Below are 17,893 nucleotides of genomic sequence, written 5' to 3'. Positions count from 1 at the left end.
CATGCAAAAAAAGGAAGAAAGAAGAAATTCAGTTGCCGTTCATATAGTAAAAATGTGTGAAAAAATGATTACAAAATGCTAACTTCTGGTTCAACTTACTACAAGGTGAAACACGCAGCAGCAAACAACATTTTTCTTGCCGCGGGACGATGTGAACGCAGCCTTCAGTTGGTCGACCACGAACTGACAAATGTTTGTGTCTTAAATAGCATTGACATCCATCACAGCCGGGAAGCTCTTTGGTGAAATGCTAAGACTGGTTGATGGTGCAAGGAAGCAAGAAAAAGCAGCGGCTAACCAAGCACGTAGGAAGTCATCATCATGGGCTCCATCCATTCCTTGGATCATTTTACACCATGCAATGAGAGTTGGCGCATTCTTGCCTTGGATATTGAAGATCCTGTAGAACTCCTTTGTGATTTCAGGCCGAATCTCGTAGCACACCTTCCTCCCCTTGTTAGGCAGCCCCCATATCCTATGGACACTAGCTGCATCTACTGGGATCTTCCCCCTTTCTGGTATAACAATCTGTGACTTCTCCGGATCATAGTGCTTCATTATCCATTGACTGAGGTCTCCGGGCATGCTGCTCGCTACAATGTCCAATAAACCTCCAAACTCTCTCTCAATGATAACCCCCTTCTGGAGAGGTACAAGAAGTTTATTCAGCTTGAAAAGCCTGGCAGGCGATGCCCTGTTTCTCTTATCCTAGGAGAAACAAAACAACGGATTATACATGTGTATATCATGGACAGTTAGGCAACTTGACAGCTCAACTTGGGCAAGTGTTGATCAAAAGTTGAGCAACTGTGTGTTACCTGGTTAGATCCGGTCTTTTGACGTTTTGCTTTTGGTGGTTGTTCCACATCAGTATCTTTCTCGGCATTTTCTTCGCCATCTGCAGAAACACTGGGATTGTTGTTGATGTCCAGCGGACGTTTGCCACGGACAGCTATCTCCTTTCTTCCCCGACGGCGGTACGAAATAAAGGGTGTGCTTCTCTGGCCCTGCAAAAAGAAGACGCAAAACAAGTTAAAAAAGATCTTAAAAAAGTGAAAATCTAAATTGAAAAAATTGTTTATTGAATTTTTTTCGGACACACTGATGATCTTCGGTCGCAACCGATGGATCGGCATCACGATTAACTGCATGATGATCTCCTTCAATGCCCTTTTTGCTTGGCCCATCCATTAGTTCCTACTACACTGATAGAATTTTTTTGCATAAAGATGACTTTCTAAATATCGTCACACAAAATATTGGCAAAATCACATAAAAAACAGGCAAATCACCTTCAAAAATTGTGCGCATACAAAAAAACAGAAAATGGCAATCATATAAGGGGTGTGTTGTTGCTGTTAACATACCAGGATCATTCATTGGCAAAAACTGAGGCATGTGTTGTCGTTAAAACAACAAATCCAGATGACTTTTTGGATATACTGTCAAAACTCAGACACAAAATCCAGGCACAACCCAGGCAAAAACGCCTTCCAATGCACACCAAACAAATACATTACTAAGGATGCAGCAACATATCTAGATGCCCTATATAATGGTTCACATATTTCAGAAGGATGCAGAAGCTAAAAACATGGATGAAAAAGCAATTTCGGCTTGAAAAACTGGTAACTACCATACAGCCTACAGGCAAAAAAGGCCTGTAAAAATCCTGGCAACTCAACCTTAGTTGGGGGAAACTATGCAACGGGGTATCAGCCTCATCAACCTCTCATATATCGGCCTCGCCGTCATCTATCTCGCAAGCAGAAGATGCTAGATCACAGATCCCCAACCCTAACCACGTCACAAACTGAGAAAACGACGACCCAGAACGCCTTGCCGCATCACGCGCTTAGGAGGGAAAAAATCAACGACGAGCGCATCTAGCAATTCCTACCTCATATAGCAAAAACGAGAGAAGCGGGGGCGTGCTTACCGTCATGACCTGGACAGACGAGCGGCGGTTGCTGAAGGTCGCGTCGCCTGTCACACCCAATATGCGATACTAGCCTAAAGAGACTCGAAGGTCCCACCAAGGATAGAACCGCATATTGACACGCTTTTGCAAGGTGGATATCATTACATCAACATTACATAATAGTTCGGGATACATACAAGGCATACAAATGCCGCAAGAGTACATCAATACATCATACATGAGATCAACATCCGACTACGGATGAAACACAAACAGGAACTCCAACGACATCCACCCTGCTAGCCCAGGCTGCCGACCTGGAACCTATCCCCTGATCAAAGAAGAAGCAGAAGAAGAACTCCAAAACAAGTAAACATCGCTCTCGCGTCATGATCATCGCAAAACCTGTACCTGCAACTGGTGGTGTAGTAATCTGTGAGCCACGAGGACTCAGCAATCCCATTACCATGGGTATCAAGACTAGCAAAGCTTAATGGGAAAAGAATGGATAAGGTGGTGAGGTTGCAGCAGCGACTAAGCATGTATGGTGGCTAACTTACGCGAATAAGAGCGAGAAGAGAAACAAAGGAACGGTCGTCAACTAGTAATGATCAAGAAGTGATCCTGAACTCCTACTTACGTCAAACATAACCCAGAAACCGTGTTCACTTCCCGGACTCCGCCGAGAAGAGACCATCACGGCTACACACGCGGTTGATGCGTTTTATTTAAGGTCAAGTGTCAAGTTCTCTACAACCGGATATTAACAAATTCCCATCTCCCACATAACCGCGGGAACGGCTTTCGAAAGATAATACCCTGCAGGGGTGTCCCAACTTAGCCCATTATAAGCTCTCACGGTCAACGAAGGATATTCCTTCTCCCGGGAAAACCCGATCAGTCTCGGAACCCCGGTTACAAGACATTTCGACAATGGTAAAACAAAACCAGCAAAGCCGCCCGAATGTGCCAACAAATCCTGATAGGAGTTGCACATATCTCGTTCTCAGGGCACACCGGATTGTCCAAGCTTCTGGTAGGCCAGACCAGAGTTGCCCCTGGTGGCCACCGGCGACTGACAGGTTGGACCAACACTCGAAGGAGCACTGGCCCGGGGGGGTAAATAAAGATGACCCTCGAGAGCGCGACTCCCAAGGGAAAAAGGCTAGGTGAGGCAAATTTAAAACCAAGGTTGGGCCTTGCTGGAAGAGTTTTATTCAAAGCGAACTGTCAAGGGGGTCCCATAAATCACCCAACCGTGTGAGGGACGCAAAATCAAGGAACATAACACCGGTATGACGGAAACTAGGGCGGCAAGAGTGGAACAAAACACCAGGCATAAGGCTGAGCCTTCCACCCTTTACCAAGTATATAGATGCATTAATAATATAAGAGATATTGTGATATCCCAACATAACATAATCCAACATGGAGCAATCTTCATCTTCGCCTGCAACTAGCAACGCTATAAGAGGGGCTGAGCAAAGCGGTAACATGGCCAAACAACGGTTTGCTAGGAAGGGTGGCAAAGGTTAGAGGTTCATGGCAAATTGGGAGGCCTGAAGAGCAAGTGAATAGGTAGCGCAGCATAGCGATAGAACGAAGCAACTAGCATAGCAATGATAGTAATGAGATCCAAGGTGATGGTCATCTTGCCTGAAATCCCGCTAGGAAGAAGAACGAATCCATGAAGAAGATGAAGCCACGAAGACGAACGAATCCTCACGATCACAACGACACGGGAACTATCGAGAAGAAGCACACAACAAGGTAAACACGCCACACATGAACAAGGAATGATGCTCAACCAAGAATGATGCATAACAAAGCTATATGAAACTACTCATGACAAAATATGATGCATACAAGACCAACCCATCAAAGCAAGTTTAAACGAGGCCGGAACTAACACATAACAAATCCGGTAAGTCCTCATATGCAAATTTCAAAATTAGTCCAGAACTGAATAAGCCTTATGTTCAAGTTGTTAAACAGCAAGTTAAAGAGCACCATGATGATCTACACGAAATTCTAGTCAAGTTACATATAAAGTTCATTAGATTCGGAGCTACGGCCTAGAAGATATGAGCAAAACAAGGTAAACATGGCATTGATGCAAAATGCATACAAACATCAAGCAAACACCTCAAAACAAGGATGCAACATGATAATATGAGACTACATGCAAAACTAAGCAAGTTTCATATAGAGCACGCTCAAAACGGAGCAACGGTGCAACACATACACTCCAAACAATATATAGCAACAATCTGTCCAAAACAGCAACTATGCAACTAGCAAGCATCAAAACAATATGCTACAGCAGCTCAACATGAAAACAAAAGGCATGGACATGATGTAAAGATAAAGCATTACAAAACATGAACAGTGAGCTATCTCCAGAAATCACTAGAACAAGCTCAAAAGGACATGGCAAGATTGCAAATAATAACAGGTTCACAGACTTGGCAGAAATTACTGGACATGGCCGAAATAACACCAGGTTGCAATGTTTAGAGCTATGAAGCAACATGCTACAGGAACATATCATGGCAACCAAAGGCATGGCATGAATCTACTCAAAGCATATAACAAAAGTCCCTTACTTACCATAAGCCAAAAAGGACCAGAAGATATGATGGCAACCATGTGAACATAGCAAGTTTCGTTAACAGGTTTCAGACTTGGCAGAAAACAGAGCATGGCAGAAACTATAATATGAAGGCATCTTGGTGAGCTTGATGCACTCATCACAAAGCAATGCATGAACAAACAAGCATACCTACAGAAAGATGGCATGTTTATGAAGCTATCCAAGGCAAGAGCAAATACATATCATGAATGGATCAACTACAATAAGGTTGGCAAAATTGAATAACACGTAATCAATCTTCCAGAAATATTTTATAGCAAAAGTAGAGCAAGATTAAGGCATGCTATGGAACTCCATAATTGCAAAAAAGGGCAGGAATGGATCAACTACAACAATATCTACAAAACATCCTTACTGAACATCTCCAAAATATGCATGGATCTTTATGTAGTATCAAGTTTATATGGCAACAAAATAACAGCAGTCACAGACTTAGAAAAACTACTCTCTGAAATCAGAAACATTACAGAGCCTAGTTTGCATGCTTGTGCTAGTCATCACAGAGATCACAAAAATACATGGCATACACCTCTGGAAAGATGGCATGGCATACAACAAAACACCTGCAGAGCTCATGCCCATAAGATGCACAGGTTAAATGCAACAAAAATAACAAATCACCAAGTTCTGATAACAGACAACAGATAACAGCAACTAGCACTCTTGCACCAGATATTTGGGCATCAAGATGGACTCAAATGAACATGGTAAAATGGAACAAAATGAAGAGCATCACGAGACGAACACTTCGATATATTATATGCATGAAATGGAGCAGTACATATGGAGTTATGATGCGATGAACATGGGTATATGATGCACAATTTTCAGGACTTGGGCAAAAATCGACCTCGAGGGGGGGGCGAAGTCAACGCGGGCGGCAGTTCCAGATCGGGCTCGGGGCTCGCCAGCGCGGGCTGCCAGAGCGGAGAGGAAGGAGAGGCCGGCGAGGGGGTCGGGTCCGCGGCGAGGGGCGGCGCACGGCGCTCGGCCGGCGGGGAGGCGCGACGGGCGGCGGCGGGGCGGGGCGCCGGCGCTCCGGCGAGGCCGGGGCACGGCGGCAACGCGGCGGCGGGGCGCGCCGGGCGGCGGGCAGCCGCGGCGGAGGAGGCGAAGGCGGCGGGGCGCGGGCTCCCTCGGGAGGCGGCGGCGCGGCGACCCCGGGCCGGGAGGGCCGGCGATGGGCCTCGTGGGCCCGCGGCGGCGGGGACGCGCGCGGTGGACAGCTGGCGGCGGCGGATTGGGTGAGGGGGCGGCGGCGGACATGTCCGGCGGCGGAGGGTGAAACGTCCGGCGGCGCGGAGGGGAAAAAATACTAGGGTTAGGGTGGAATTGATCCGAAATTTCGGGGGAGGGGGTGTTTATATAGGTAGAGGGAGGTAGGAGAGTCCAAATGTGGTGCGGTTTTCGCCCACACGATCGTGATCGAACGACCGAGAGCATGAAGGAGACTTAGGGGTTTTTTGGGCTGTTTGAAGAGGGGTTTTGCTGCAACACACAAACGGACTTTGTGGTTGCCCGGTTAACCGTTGGAGTACCAAACGACCTCTAAATGGAACGAAACTTGACCGGTGGTCTACCGGTGGTATACCAAGGCCACTTGGCAAGCCTCGGTCCATTCCGAGAACGTTCAGCACCCGCTCACGAAAAGAAGGCAAGAGGGGGGCGCCGAAGGAGGTGGGAGTGCCGGATTGCAAAACGGACAACGGGGAAAATGCTCGGATGCATGAGACGAACACGTATGCAAATGCAATGCACATGATGACATGATATGGGATGCATGACATGAACAAAAAATGCAACACGCAAGCAGAAGACATGGCAACGACGGCGAATAACTCGCAGACACCTGGCGCATCGGATCTGGGGCGTTACATCGCCGCTACAGCGAACCCACCGTCGCGCGTCCCTCGCCTTCTCTTCCCTCCACAGCTAACCACGCCGCCGATGGAAGCCCCTGCGTCCGCTACCCCTGCAGCCGCAGATGAGCCGTGGATTCTGCACCCCCCTCCCCCCGATGCCTCCGTCGCCTTCCCGTACCTCAAAAACTGCCGCGCCGCAAATTCGCAATGGAGAATCGCACCAAAATCACCGACGAGGAGTGGATTTGTTGCGAGAAATCGGCGAGAGAGGAGGAGAGAAATGGCAGCGAGAGATGGGGATTTCCGTCGTGTGGAGGGGAGAGTGCGAGTAGTTTTCGAAATGCGAGTCGTTCGGTGGGTTGGGGGAGGGGTGCGGTGGAGTGGGCTAGTGGTAGGACCGGGAGGACAGCGAGGCACCTGCGCGGCGGTTCGGACAGTGGAACACCTGTACACGAGCACGAGCGCGCGATTTAGGTCCGACGGTTCGCGCTGGCGTTTGCTCGGGACGTCTAACGAGCAAAGCTTTGCTTTTAAGAATTTAGGTACTAAATATGCCATCGTGGTCCGTGCCATGCCTGGCACATTTAGCCATGGGTCGGGCCGGGCCGGGCCGGCCCAGGTGGCCAAGTCTGGGTGGATTCAGCCCAATTGGGAGGGGATACCAAAGGAGAGAAAAAATTGGTCAGAGCAACTCTAGCAGACCCCGCAAAAATACGACCCGCAAAACGCGTTTGCGGGTTCACGAAAATCATTTTTGCGGGTCAAAATCATACGCGGCCGAGCAGAACCCGTATCTAAACCTGCATAATTTGAAAAAAATTGTTTCGCCGGAGAAATTGTACGAACAGAGTTCATCACATACTACATTGTTCATGCCATACTACATAGTTCATTACAACTAGAAGCATAGTTATACTACATACTACGTTAAACTAGTACTAGGGGGTCGGATCTGACAGCGGCGAGGTCGCGGCAACTGGACGACGCCGGAGAGAAGCCGGACGCTCAATCCTCCTCGCCGGAGCTGCAGAGATCGACGTACTTCTCCGACTGCTCCTTGCGGATGCGGCGCCACTCGTCCGCCTTCTCGTTGGCGGCGACGTTGTCGGCGACCGCCTGCCGCCACTCGAGGGCTTCGAGCTCCTCGGCGTGGCGTCGGCGCTCCTCCTCCTCGCGCACGCTCCGCTCGGCGATGGCGGCGGCGACGGCGTCGAAGTCCGCGACGTAGTCCTCGGGCCCGATGACTCCGCGGCGGCCGGGCGGAGCGGGCTCCTCGGGCTTCTCCTTCACCGGGAGGAAGGCGAACGGCGCCGGCGGCTCCGGTTCGTCCTCCTCGTCCGACCACTCCCTCTTCACGGGGAGGAAGCCTGCGGCGGAGGAGGAAGAGGATTCGGCGTACGAAGAACGCGCGGAGGAGAACGACGCGCGCCGGCGATCGTACTCCACCGTCTCGCAGCGGTCGAAGCTCGCCGGCGGCGAAAACCCGCGGTTGGTCCACTTCCGCGCGCCGCGCTTCCGCGCGTCGTCGGACCGGACGCGTCGCTCGCGCTCCGGGTCCCTCTCCCGGCCGGATCTGCTGCCGGAGCCGCGTCCGGAGCTCCACATTCGCGCCCACATGGCGGCTGGAGGCGGGGCGGAGGGTCGCCGGCAGCGAGAAATTAGGAGAGGAGAAAGGGGAATCAGGTGGCTCGCGGCGGTGGGGGATAGGGTTTGGACCCGCAAAAGGGTCGCGGAACCGCACTTATAGCGGTCGGGGGCGGTTTGCAGGCTGCGGCAAAAGTTTTTGCGGGCCGAGCGAATATGCGGGGTCTGTTCTGACCACAAAATTGGCAAAACCCGCATACTCGCCGGAATTTTTACGGGCCGGGCGTTTTGCGGGTCTGCTAGAGTTGCTCTCAATGTCCGCCCTGAGACAGGAAATTCGCCGTCCTCACCCTCTCCCTCACTCGAGCTCTCCCCAAAGGAAGGGAAGGGGATCCAGCTCGCCGCAGCCCGCACCTCGAGCTCTCCCCCTGGCCTGGCTGCGGACGAGCACGGTCCCGGTCCCGGCCCCGGCACCGGCACGGTTCGACCACTCAACCGAGCCGCTGCTCTGCCTCACTCCGACAGACACCTTCTCCGCCGCCGCCTTCTTCGGTTCTTCCCCGACGCAGGTGAGCGCCTTCGCCGCCCAAGCTGGACGCCGTCTCTCTCGTCTCCGGTGCGCCCTCTTCATGTTTCTCTCCACATATCTGCATCTGGCCTACGCTCAAATTAACCAGAGGCGACGGAACACACTCGCGATGCGCACGTAGCTCGCCGCCGCCGAGGGTAAACCCCTCTCGCTTCTCACCGGCGGGAACAAACGCACGCGAGGTGGTTCAGTTGAGGCACACACAAAGCACAGGAAGACGGACAGAGTAGTAGTACCTCAGTAGCGCGCGCACAGAGAGAGAGAGAGAGAGAGAGAGTTTTCAGGCGACGGATGCCGTTTCTCTTTTCTTCTTTTCAACTGTAACAGATACTGCAAGTTTCCAACTGAGCTGAGCAACGAATGCTACAACTCTAATTTTCTACAAGCTTCTCAGCAGCCTCATTTTTACTGCAACACATGCATAGCCAACCTGCACACACACACACACACACACACAATTGCCGTCAAATTTGCAGCAAGTTGTAGCCCACAATCACACAAGTGCATGCATCCACATTGCACAAACAACTCTTTAAATACAATCAGGTGTAAGCTAACAGTTTGTACCTGCTTGTCTTCTTGATTTCAGCTGCTCCAAATGAGTTAGCCGTGGGTGGACGAACTAAAGCTTGCCACGTCTTTTCAGCTGACCGGACTCCGACGGACCACAATGCCGGGCAGAAGAGGCGTGACCTTGCTCGAGGATCTGCCGGATGATATCATGGATAAGATACTCATCAGGTTGCCGTCCAAGGATGTCGGCCGCTGCCGCACCGTCAGCGCGTCATGGCGCAGCGCGACATCCACGCCTGCATTCGTGCTCGAGCACCGCCGCCGCCAGCCGTCGTTCCCCATCGTCGATGGCCAGGGGCGGCCCGCCAGCCTCGTCGTCGTTCGTGACGCCAATGTCCATGAGCAGCTCTGGCCTTTCCTCCCGGGTTCCGAACATCGCTTGCAGAATAGCCTCAGAGGCGCCTGCGATGGCTTCCTCATCGTCTCTCGAGGTAACCAGCTCTACATCTGCAACCCGGTCATCCGCACGTGTGCTCTCCTACCGGAGCCTCAGAGGCAATACAACACCATAGCCGGTTTCTACTGCCACCATTCAACTGGAGAATATAGGGTGCTCTGGGTCTCTCAGTCACATGACTCATCTACATCCAGCTTATACGTCCTCACGGTGGGATCCGACAAGCCGAGGCACATCAGAGTCAGAATGCCGACAGTTTCATCGCCTTCTGCAGAACAGAAGCTACTCAACAAGCTGCGTTTTTCATCCGACTGTTCACCACCAGTCCACCACCGTGGTAGCTTGCACTGGCGTCATTGTGGTGCCAGCGGCATTATGGGAGGCGGCGGAGACATTATTGTGTTCGACGCAGAAGCAGAGTCATTCCGATGGATGCGCGGTCCCACCCAACCATGCCATTGTAGGAAGTTGTTCGACATGGAGGGGACACTTGCTTTGTGGGGCGGCTCGACTACCAGGTCCACTTCTATGGATGTCTGGGTGATGCAGGATTATGAGGCTGAAATCTGGGCTTTCAAGTACCGGATTGACCTGTCAACCGTGGAGGCATCACGACAACTTTATTCAACTTCTTTTGTAAAGAAAAGGATAAGGTCACTCGATTCTACGGTGCGATTGTTGAACGATATTGCTGTGCTAAACAAGTGTGAGCTGCTGATCATGTTCAACAAGAAGCATGTGTTGCGCTGCGATGTTGATGGCAAGTTCCTAGGTGTTGTGAACATTGGGAAGAGTCACTATTGCATGCTGCTTACTCAGCACCGCCTCCAAGAGAGCATCGTTCCGATTCCAGGCCATGGTATGATGCAAGAAAAGCCGAGGAGCCTCCGTTCTCCACAGGGCATGTCTGAATGGTCATGACTCCTGGCTTGCCTTTTGTCCTTGGCTCTTCCTACTTGTGCCACATTTCATTTTGGATGTGATCGTTTGGTGCTTGTTATGATGTCTTGATCAATGATCATCTTGTTAATGCTCTGAACTATGGATATCTTTGGCAAGGTTAAGATGCACAAATGGCCATGCTATGTTGTTGGAATGTTATTCTAGATCTCTTCCATATGCCGTATGTTTGATTCCAAATGTCCGGCGTGCACCTGCTCTTTGTGCCAAAATGTTTTGCATAGCTGTGCGTATTATCGGAGCTTCTATGATCTAAGAAATCCTTGGTTCTTTAGCCATGTGTGTCGGGACTCGGGAGCACTGCTAGTGAGTTTTTTTTTCTGTTGTTATTTTTCATGTGTAGAAAGAAAATTGCTGAAGATGTGCTCTCCTGTAGCAAGGTAGATATGATGGTCCTCTGTTCATCTTTCTCCTGTAGAGCGACAGGGCAGACCTGAAGTACATATTTGGTCCAGTTTGTAGCCAATCTGTAAAAGAATTGTTCATCACCGGTAGCCAGCCAAGTCTTTCAGGTTTCCAGCCATGAAATTGTTAGTGATCTGTTCACACACTCGCTCTAGCTTCGCACAAGTAGGAAGTCAATTTTCACTGGCTCTACGAAGATTCAATGTTCCAGGATCGTATCATGGAAACATTTCAGTAGTAGACACTGACAACCATGCGCAGAAGGAACACATCACAGATGCCACAGAAACGGCAACGGTGAACCATCAGCAGATTCTGATACAGAATTGGGAGCAAACAAAACATGGCTCCCAATTCCAAAGGAATCCTTGCAAAAATGTCCAAAACATCCGGGGAAAATGGTCTCAAGAAATTTGTGTATCAACAGGTTAAATCCTGATAACTAGTCACTGGCCAGATACTTCAGCTCACAGCAAGAAAAGTTCCAAGTGAAGAGCACATATACACAAGGAAGAAAGAATGAAAGGAAACAAAAAGAAAATGCTAACAACATGGACAGAAAAAACTCAGCGAATTTCCAATATCCACTGAAATAGATCGACCGACCGACGACAAACTTGTACAGTACAATGCAAGGTATAAAAAGGGTTAAGCACCATTCAGATACACAGGTTTTCCCTCTGAAACAAATATGGCATCATGAACTGTGTTTCAGATCTGCAACGTTGTGATCCTTACAAGTTATAGCATCTATGCTAATACCAATAGTGGTAATGCACACACGCAATGGCATGGAGCAGAAAACGAGTCCCATATATTGGAGTGAACGTAACAAGTTTTAACGTCGCTGATGAAGGGACTAGCAAAAGGTATGATGTAAGTGTAACAGTTGTTGTTTACAAATGTGCGAGTTTTCTGACGCCACGAGTCCAGGAATTCAGCAGTCAGGTTGATCTGGAGAAGGGCATGTACCTGTTACAGAAAATACAGGCAAGATTCAGCTAGTAAACATTACCACAAGCAAGAGTGACAACTGTGTAAACTGTAAAGAGAGCGAAACAAGAAGATGGATGTCGGCATATAGAAGTAAATATGAACAGCGCATGACTTATATACATATTGTCTAGTTTTGATAAAATAAAGGGGAACATAAGAAGCAAGCAATGATGCTAATTGTTGAAGAAAGACTGTAAACAACACAAATGCAATGGAATCAGAGGAAGATTTCCTATCTGTATGTGCGATGTAGATAGCTTATTTGTTTAGCCAATAGTATTCACATAACAGAATTTCTTGCAATACTGCAATTACTATGTAATCACATAATCGACTAGAGCTAGCACACACAGAGAAAGACATGGAAAAATTATATCCTAGATATAAGGCAGTTTATATGAGGTGTTAAACAAACAGATTTTGAAAGTATGGTTAACTCATACAAGTCAAATACATACTAAAACCTCTGCATTTAGACCACAAATTTCTGGATATTAGTTTGAAACCCATGATGCTTCTAAATCCAACTGAAATAATCGTCTGCAATATCCAAGCCAACATGTACGGCATTGTTGATGTCCACGGATTAGAAATGCCCATTATAAACAGCCCAGAGGTTGTTCTACACAAAAGCAGGAATCAACCAAGCAAATAAAGGATAGGATCATCTGACTACTAGAACTGCATAGTGCATATACCCTTTGGTAACCTGTAACCAACAATCACAATCCCTGGTAGATACTACACCTGTCGATTCTCATGGACAAACACTCATGAAAGTTTACTGAACATGACCAACTCATATGTCAATTTGCAAGCTGGCGAAGTGGTTACCTACTCAGAGACGTAGCAGGCACAGCCTGAACTGAACTGTATGCTAAGCTGGCGTAGCTGGGATGTTGTAGCGACTGCGCAATCCATCGATAGCTCTGGCCACGGACTTTGCCATCTCAGGGAAGGTCACCTTGGACGCTGACAAGTGCAAACCCAAGTTAGTACCAAACGATGCACCAACTGCCTTAGTGGCTTGATCTGAAGATTGAAATGAAGTAAAATTCAGAAGATGGATGTCTCTGCTCGCTCGCCGCAGTACCACGAGACGAAGACGACTGCACCTCTGTCAGGAACTTCTTGTACGATGCCTGGAATTATCCACACGGAGAATCGCAATTTCAGGGTCCAATTCCACACGAAATTCAGAATACACGGCAGCACGCACGGCCAACGGGGTCGATCAAACATGGAATCGAACGAGGAACGGCACGCGTACCTTCATCTCCTCGGCGCGCCCGGAGATCCTCTCGGCCATCTCCTTACGCTCCTTCTCCGCCTCCTCCGCCAGCTTGAGGCAGCTCTGCGTCTGCATCTGAACGGCGCGCACGGAAGAGAGGCGATGGATCACGTCACAAGATCGATGGGCTAAGGATGGCAAACGGGCTGGGCCGGAACGGGATCAGAGAGAGAGAGAGAGAGAGAGAGAGAGAGCGAGATCACCTTGATGCGCTTGGAGATTCGGGAGTGGGAGGCCTCGAGGTCGCGGGCGGAGTCGCCGTGGAGCGCGTCGAGGCGGCGCTTGAGCGAGTCGAGGCTCGAGGCGGCGAGGCTCCTCAGGTCGCCGACGGTGGACACGGAGGCCGGCGTGGATGCGGCGAACGGGGAGAGGGGGGGCCTGGCCTTGGGCGTCGCCGGCGAGGAGGGCGAGAGGAGGCCGCGGCCGACTGCGACGGGAGACCCGCCGCTGCGGGACGGCGACGTGGCGCTGGAGAGGGAGTCGGGGCTGGCCTTCGCCTTGGGCTTCGCCCTCGCCCTCGCCCTGGGCTTGGGCTTGGAGGCCGCTGCGGGCGCCTTCCTCATGGCTGCCTCTGGGTCCGCTTGGGTGGAGGAAGAAGAATGGCCTGCTTGAGATTTTGAATTTTGAACGCGAAGTAGTTCGTTCGGGGGAGGAAAGCTTTATAGACGTATTAGAGTATCTCTTCTAGCGGGATAACGTATCCGGCCGTTTTCGGCCCAGATCAGGTCCGCTAAATTTGCGTCGGCCCGTAAACATTTTAAAGGAGCCCGCAAACCACCCCTCCAAAAATTCTTTTTTGCGATGGTAAAGAAGTTTATTCCAAATGAATAGGGTTACAATCGAGAGGCAATAGTTCATCAATACAAGGCGGACCTCTACCTAGCCACACAACAGTAGTACTCTCCATGCGACTATATAAAGCCAACCGATCTGCCTTCAACCACTATATTTACGAGCAACTAACGGTTTAGGGTTCCCGTCTCGCATTCAGATCTGCCGCTATCTTATCCCCTCCGCCGCTCATTCTTCCCTGTGCTACCTTTTTTTAGCTACGACGAGCGCAACCATGTCGAGAGAAGGTGCTGGTCGCGGAGTACGAGATCGCCTACATCGTCTAAAAGTCTACCTGCGAGTACCACCTAGGCATGAAGCCGTGAGTCGCCGCCGCCCTCCATTGTGAAGCTGTGAGTCACCGCCGCCCTCCATCGTGAAGCCGTTAGCCGCTGCCACCCACTGCCGTGAAGCCACGAGCCGCCACCACTGCCCTCCATCTAGTAGTATGTTTATGTGTATGTGTGATGAACTGTGTGTGTGTGTGTGTGTGAACTTTGGCGAGGTCCAACCTATCTAAATGTAGCATGACCATTTTAATCTTTAGTTATGTTTTGCGTCGGGCCAAAAATGCCTGCAAAAATGACTTAGGACGAACCGTAAATCGATTTTGCAGGCTGAGATTATAGCGCACCTCCATAGAGATGGTCTAAAGCTGCCTCTATTTTTTCGCCAAATACTAAAGCCCTATTCGTTTGGGCTTTTTGCTTCTGCTTCTGCATTTTTTTTTATTTTGGCCAAAAAGCCATAAAAGCTCCAAAGGTGATTTTAGAGCTTTTATGGCTTTTGGAGCTAAATATTGTTACATTGATTCATCAAAAGTTGTGCAACAGTCGCCAGGAGGGCACCCCCCCCACACACACACAGCGAACGTTTCTGGTTGCTCACCAGGGGCAGGCCAGGGCGACCCCTAAGACCCAAAAGGCCTGGTTAAAGTGTTTTTTGTTTAAAATTGCCACCATAAAACTTTCTATAAAAAGTTGAGTGATCCAGATTTTTTTGCGTGCTAAAACTTTAGAAAACATCATCCTCTACAGAAAAAAATGCCATCCTACCAAACATTAAAAAAGAAAACCCTAGCTTAAGCACCACATAAAAAGGCCTTTAAGCATCACACAAAAAATGCCATATCTTAATTATGATAATGCAATCTTTAAATAAAAAATGCCATCTCTTAATAAAAAAATTGTCATCTCTTAAATAGAAAATGCCATCTCTTAAAGATATGGCATTTAAGCATCACAAAAAAATCCATCTCTTAAATAATAAAAATGTCATTTCTTAAATAAAAAATGCCATATTTTAATAAAAGATGTCATCTCTTAAAAATGACATCTCTTAATAAATAACAAATGCCATCTCTTAGTAATAAAAAATTCCATCTCTTAATTAGAAAATGCATTTCTTAATAATAAAAAATGCCATATCTTAATATAAAAAATGCCATCTCTTATTAATAAAAAATTCTTTCTCTTAATATAAAATTAGATCTCTTAATAACAGAAAATGCCAGCTCTTAAATAAAAAATGCCGTCTGTTAATAAATAAAAATGTCATCTCTTAGTAAGTAAAAAAATTCATATGTTAATTTAAAAAATTCTATGTAGATACAAAAACTAAAGGGGGGAGGTGTTTAAAATGCCATGTGAAATAGTTCAAACTTTTATAAACTACCATTTTAAATGTTTCTACAAAAAATGCCATATCATGAGAAAAGGCCCAGTTAAAGTGTTTTTCTTTTGTTTAAAATGGCCACCTTAAAACATTTCGTAAAAAAGTCGAGTGATCTACATTTATTTTTCATGCAAAAACTTTAAAAAACGCCATGATACGTCTCCAACATATCTATAATTTTTTATTGTTCCATGCTGTTATATTATCATTTTTTGATGTTTTACAATCATTTTGTAGTAACTTTATATCATTTTTTGGGATTAACCTATTGACATAGTGTCCAATGCCAGTTGCTGTTTTTTGCTTGTTTTTTACTTCACAGAAAATCAATACCAAACGGAGTCCAAACGCAGCGAAATTTTTTGGAGATTTTTTCTGAACCAGAAGACACCTGTTGGGGCAAAGAAGTACCAGAGGGGGGCTCCAAGGGACCACAATCCACCAGGCCCACCTCGGTGGCCTCCCGCACCGCCTCTTCGCTCTATAAATACCCAAATATTCCAGAAATCCTAGGGGACTCGCGAAAATCAATTTCAGCCGCCGCAAGTTTCAGAACCACCAGATCCAATCTAGACACCATCACGGAGGTGTTCATCATCCTCATTGGTGCCTCTTCGATGATGCGTGAGTAATTCATTGTAAACCTACGGGTCCATAGTTTGTAGCTAGATGGCTTCCTCTCTCTTTCGATTCTCAATACAATGGTCTTTTGGAGATCTATTTAATGTAACTCTTTTTGCGGTGTTTGTTGGGATCCGATGAACTTTGAGTTTATTGATTAGATCTATGTTTTTATCCATGAAAGTTATTTAAGTCTTTTTATCCATGAATCTTTGGTTTAGTTAGGCCAACTAGATCGATTTTTCTTGCCATGGGAAGAGGTGCTTTGTGATGTGTTCGATCTTGATCCAAGTGACAGAAGGGGAACCGACACGTATGTATCGTTTCTATTAAGGATAACAAGACGGGGTCTATTTCTACATAAATAGATCTTGTCTACACCATGTCATCGTTCTTATTGCATTACTCCATTTCTCCATGAACTTAATGATGAGGAACGTAGTAATTTCAAAAAAAAAATCCTACGCACACGCAAGATCATGGTGATGCATAGCAACGAGAGGGGAGAGTGTGTCCACGTACCCTCGTAGACCGTAAGCGGAAGCGTTAGCACAACGCGGTTGATGTAGTCGTACGTCTTCATGATCCGACCGATCCAAGTACCGAACGCACGGCACCTCCGAGTTCAGCACACGTTCAGCTCGATGACGTCCCGCGAACTCCGATCCAGCAGAGCTTTGCCGGAGAGTTTCGCCAGCACGACGGCGTGGTGACGGTGATGATGTTGCTACCGACGCAGGGCTTCGCCTAAGCACCGCTACGATATGACCGAGGTGGATTATGGTGGAGGGGGGCACCGCACACGGCTGGGAGAGATCAATAGATCAACTTGTGTGTCTAGAGGTTCCCCCCTGCCCCCGTATATAAAGGAGCAAGGGAGGGAGGCCGGCCGGCCCTATGGGGCGCGCCAGGAGGAGGAGTCCTCCTCCTAGTAGGAGTAGGACTCCCCTCTTTCCTACTCCTACTAGGAGGGGGAAAGGAAGGGGGAGAGGGAGAAGGAAAGGGGGGCGCCCCCCCCCCCTCTCCTAGTCCAATTCGGACCAGAGGGGGAGGGGCGCGTCGCCTGCCCTAGGCCAGCCCTCTCTCTCTCCACTAAGGCCCATAAGGCCCACTATTTCTCCCGGGGGGTTCCGGTAACCCTCCGGCACTCCGGTTTTCTTCGAAACCACCAGGAACACTTCCGGTGTCTGTATATAGTCGTCCAGTATATCGATCTTTACGTCTCGACCATTTTGGACTCCTCGTCATGTCTGTGATCATATTCGGGACTCCGAACTACCTTCGGTACATCAAAACACAAAAACTCATAATACCGATCGTCACTGAACTTTAAGCGTGCGGACCCTACGGGTTCGAGAACTATGTAGACATGACCAATACACGTCTCCGGTCAATAACCAATAGCGGAACCTGGATGCTCATATTGGCTCCCACATATTCTACGAAGATCTTTATCGGTCAAACCGCATAACAACATGCGTTGTTCCCTTTGTCATCGGTATGTTACTTGCCCGAGATTCGATCGTCGGTATCTCA

The 17,893-nt window shown here is 48.4% G+C and overlaps 1 protein-coding gene and 1 pseudogene across 3 annotated transcripts; one reads left to right on the top strand and one right to left on the bottom strand.

Moving 5' to 3' along the window:
- The first annotated feature begins 8,318 nt into the window (after window positions 1-8,318).
- On the top strand, window positions 8,319-10,719 carry LOC109739032 (F-box protein At5g18160-like; annotated as a pseudogene).
- An 897-nt stretch (window positions 10,720-11,616) lies between these two features.
- On the bottom strand, window positions 11,617-13,866 carry LOC109739031 (uncharacterized). Of its 3 annotated transcripts, none has more exons than XM_020298111.3 (5): window positions 13,435-13,866; window positions 13,211-13,306; window positions 13,034-13,082; window positions 12,775-12,912; window positions 11,617-11,916 (listed from the first exon to the last, which is right to left on the bottom strand). In XM_020298111.3, exons 1-4 carry the CDS (start codon window positions 13,792-13,794, stop codon window positions 12,818-12,820), a joined length of 600 nt encoding a protein of 199 aa, XP_020153700.1. In that variant the 5' UTR covers window positions 13,795-13,866; the 3' UTR covers window positions 11,617-11,916; window positions 12,775-12,817. The 3 variants fall into 3 exon arrangements, with proteins under 3 accessions (XP_020153700.1, XP_020153701.1, XP_020153702.1); XM_020298112.3 differs by having other exon boundaries at window positions 12,779-12,912; XM_020298113.3 differs by having other exon boundaries at window positions 13,211-13,300.
- Window positions 13,867-17,893: the final 4,027 nt, after the last annotated feature.

This window comes from Aegilops tauschii, chromosome 1 (genome assembly GCF_002575655.3).
Source record: "Aegilops tauschii subsp. strangulata cultivar AL8/78 chromosome 1, Aet v6.0, whole genome shotgun sequence".
Lineage (NCBI taxonomy): Eukaryota > Viridiplantae > Streptophyta > Magnoliopsida > Poales > Poaceae > Aegilops > Aegilops tauschii.
The sequence above is the reverse complement of the archived record's forward strand: the minus strand, read 5'-3'. Positions and strand labels throughout refer to the sequence as shown.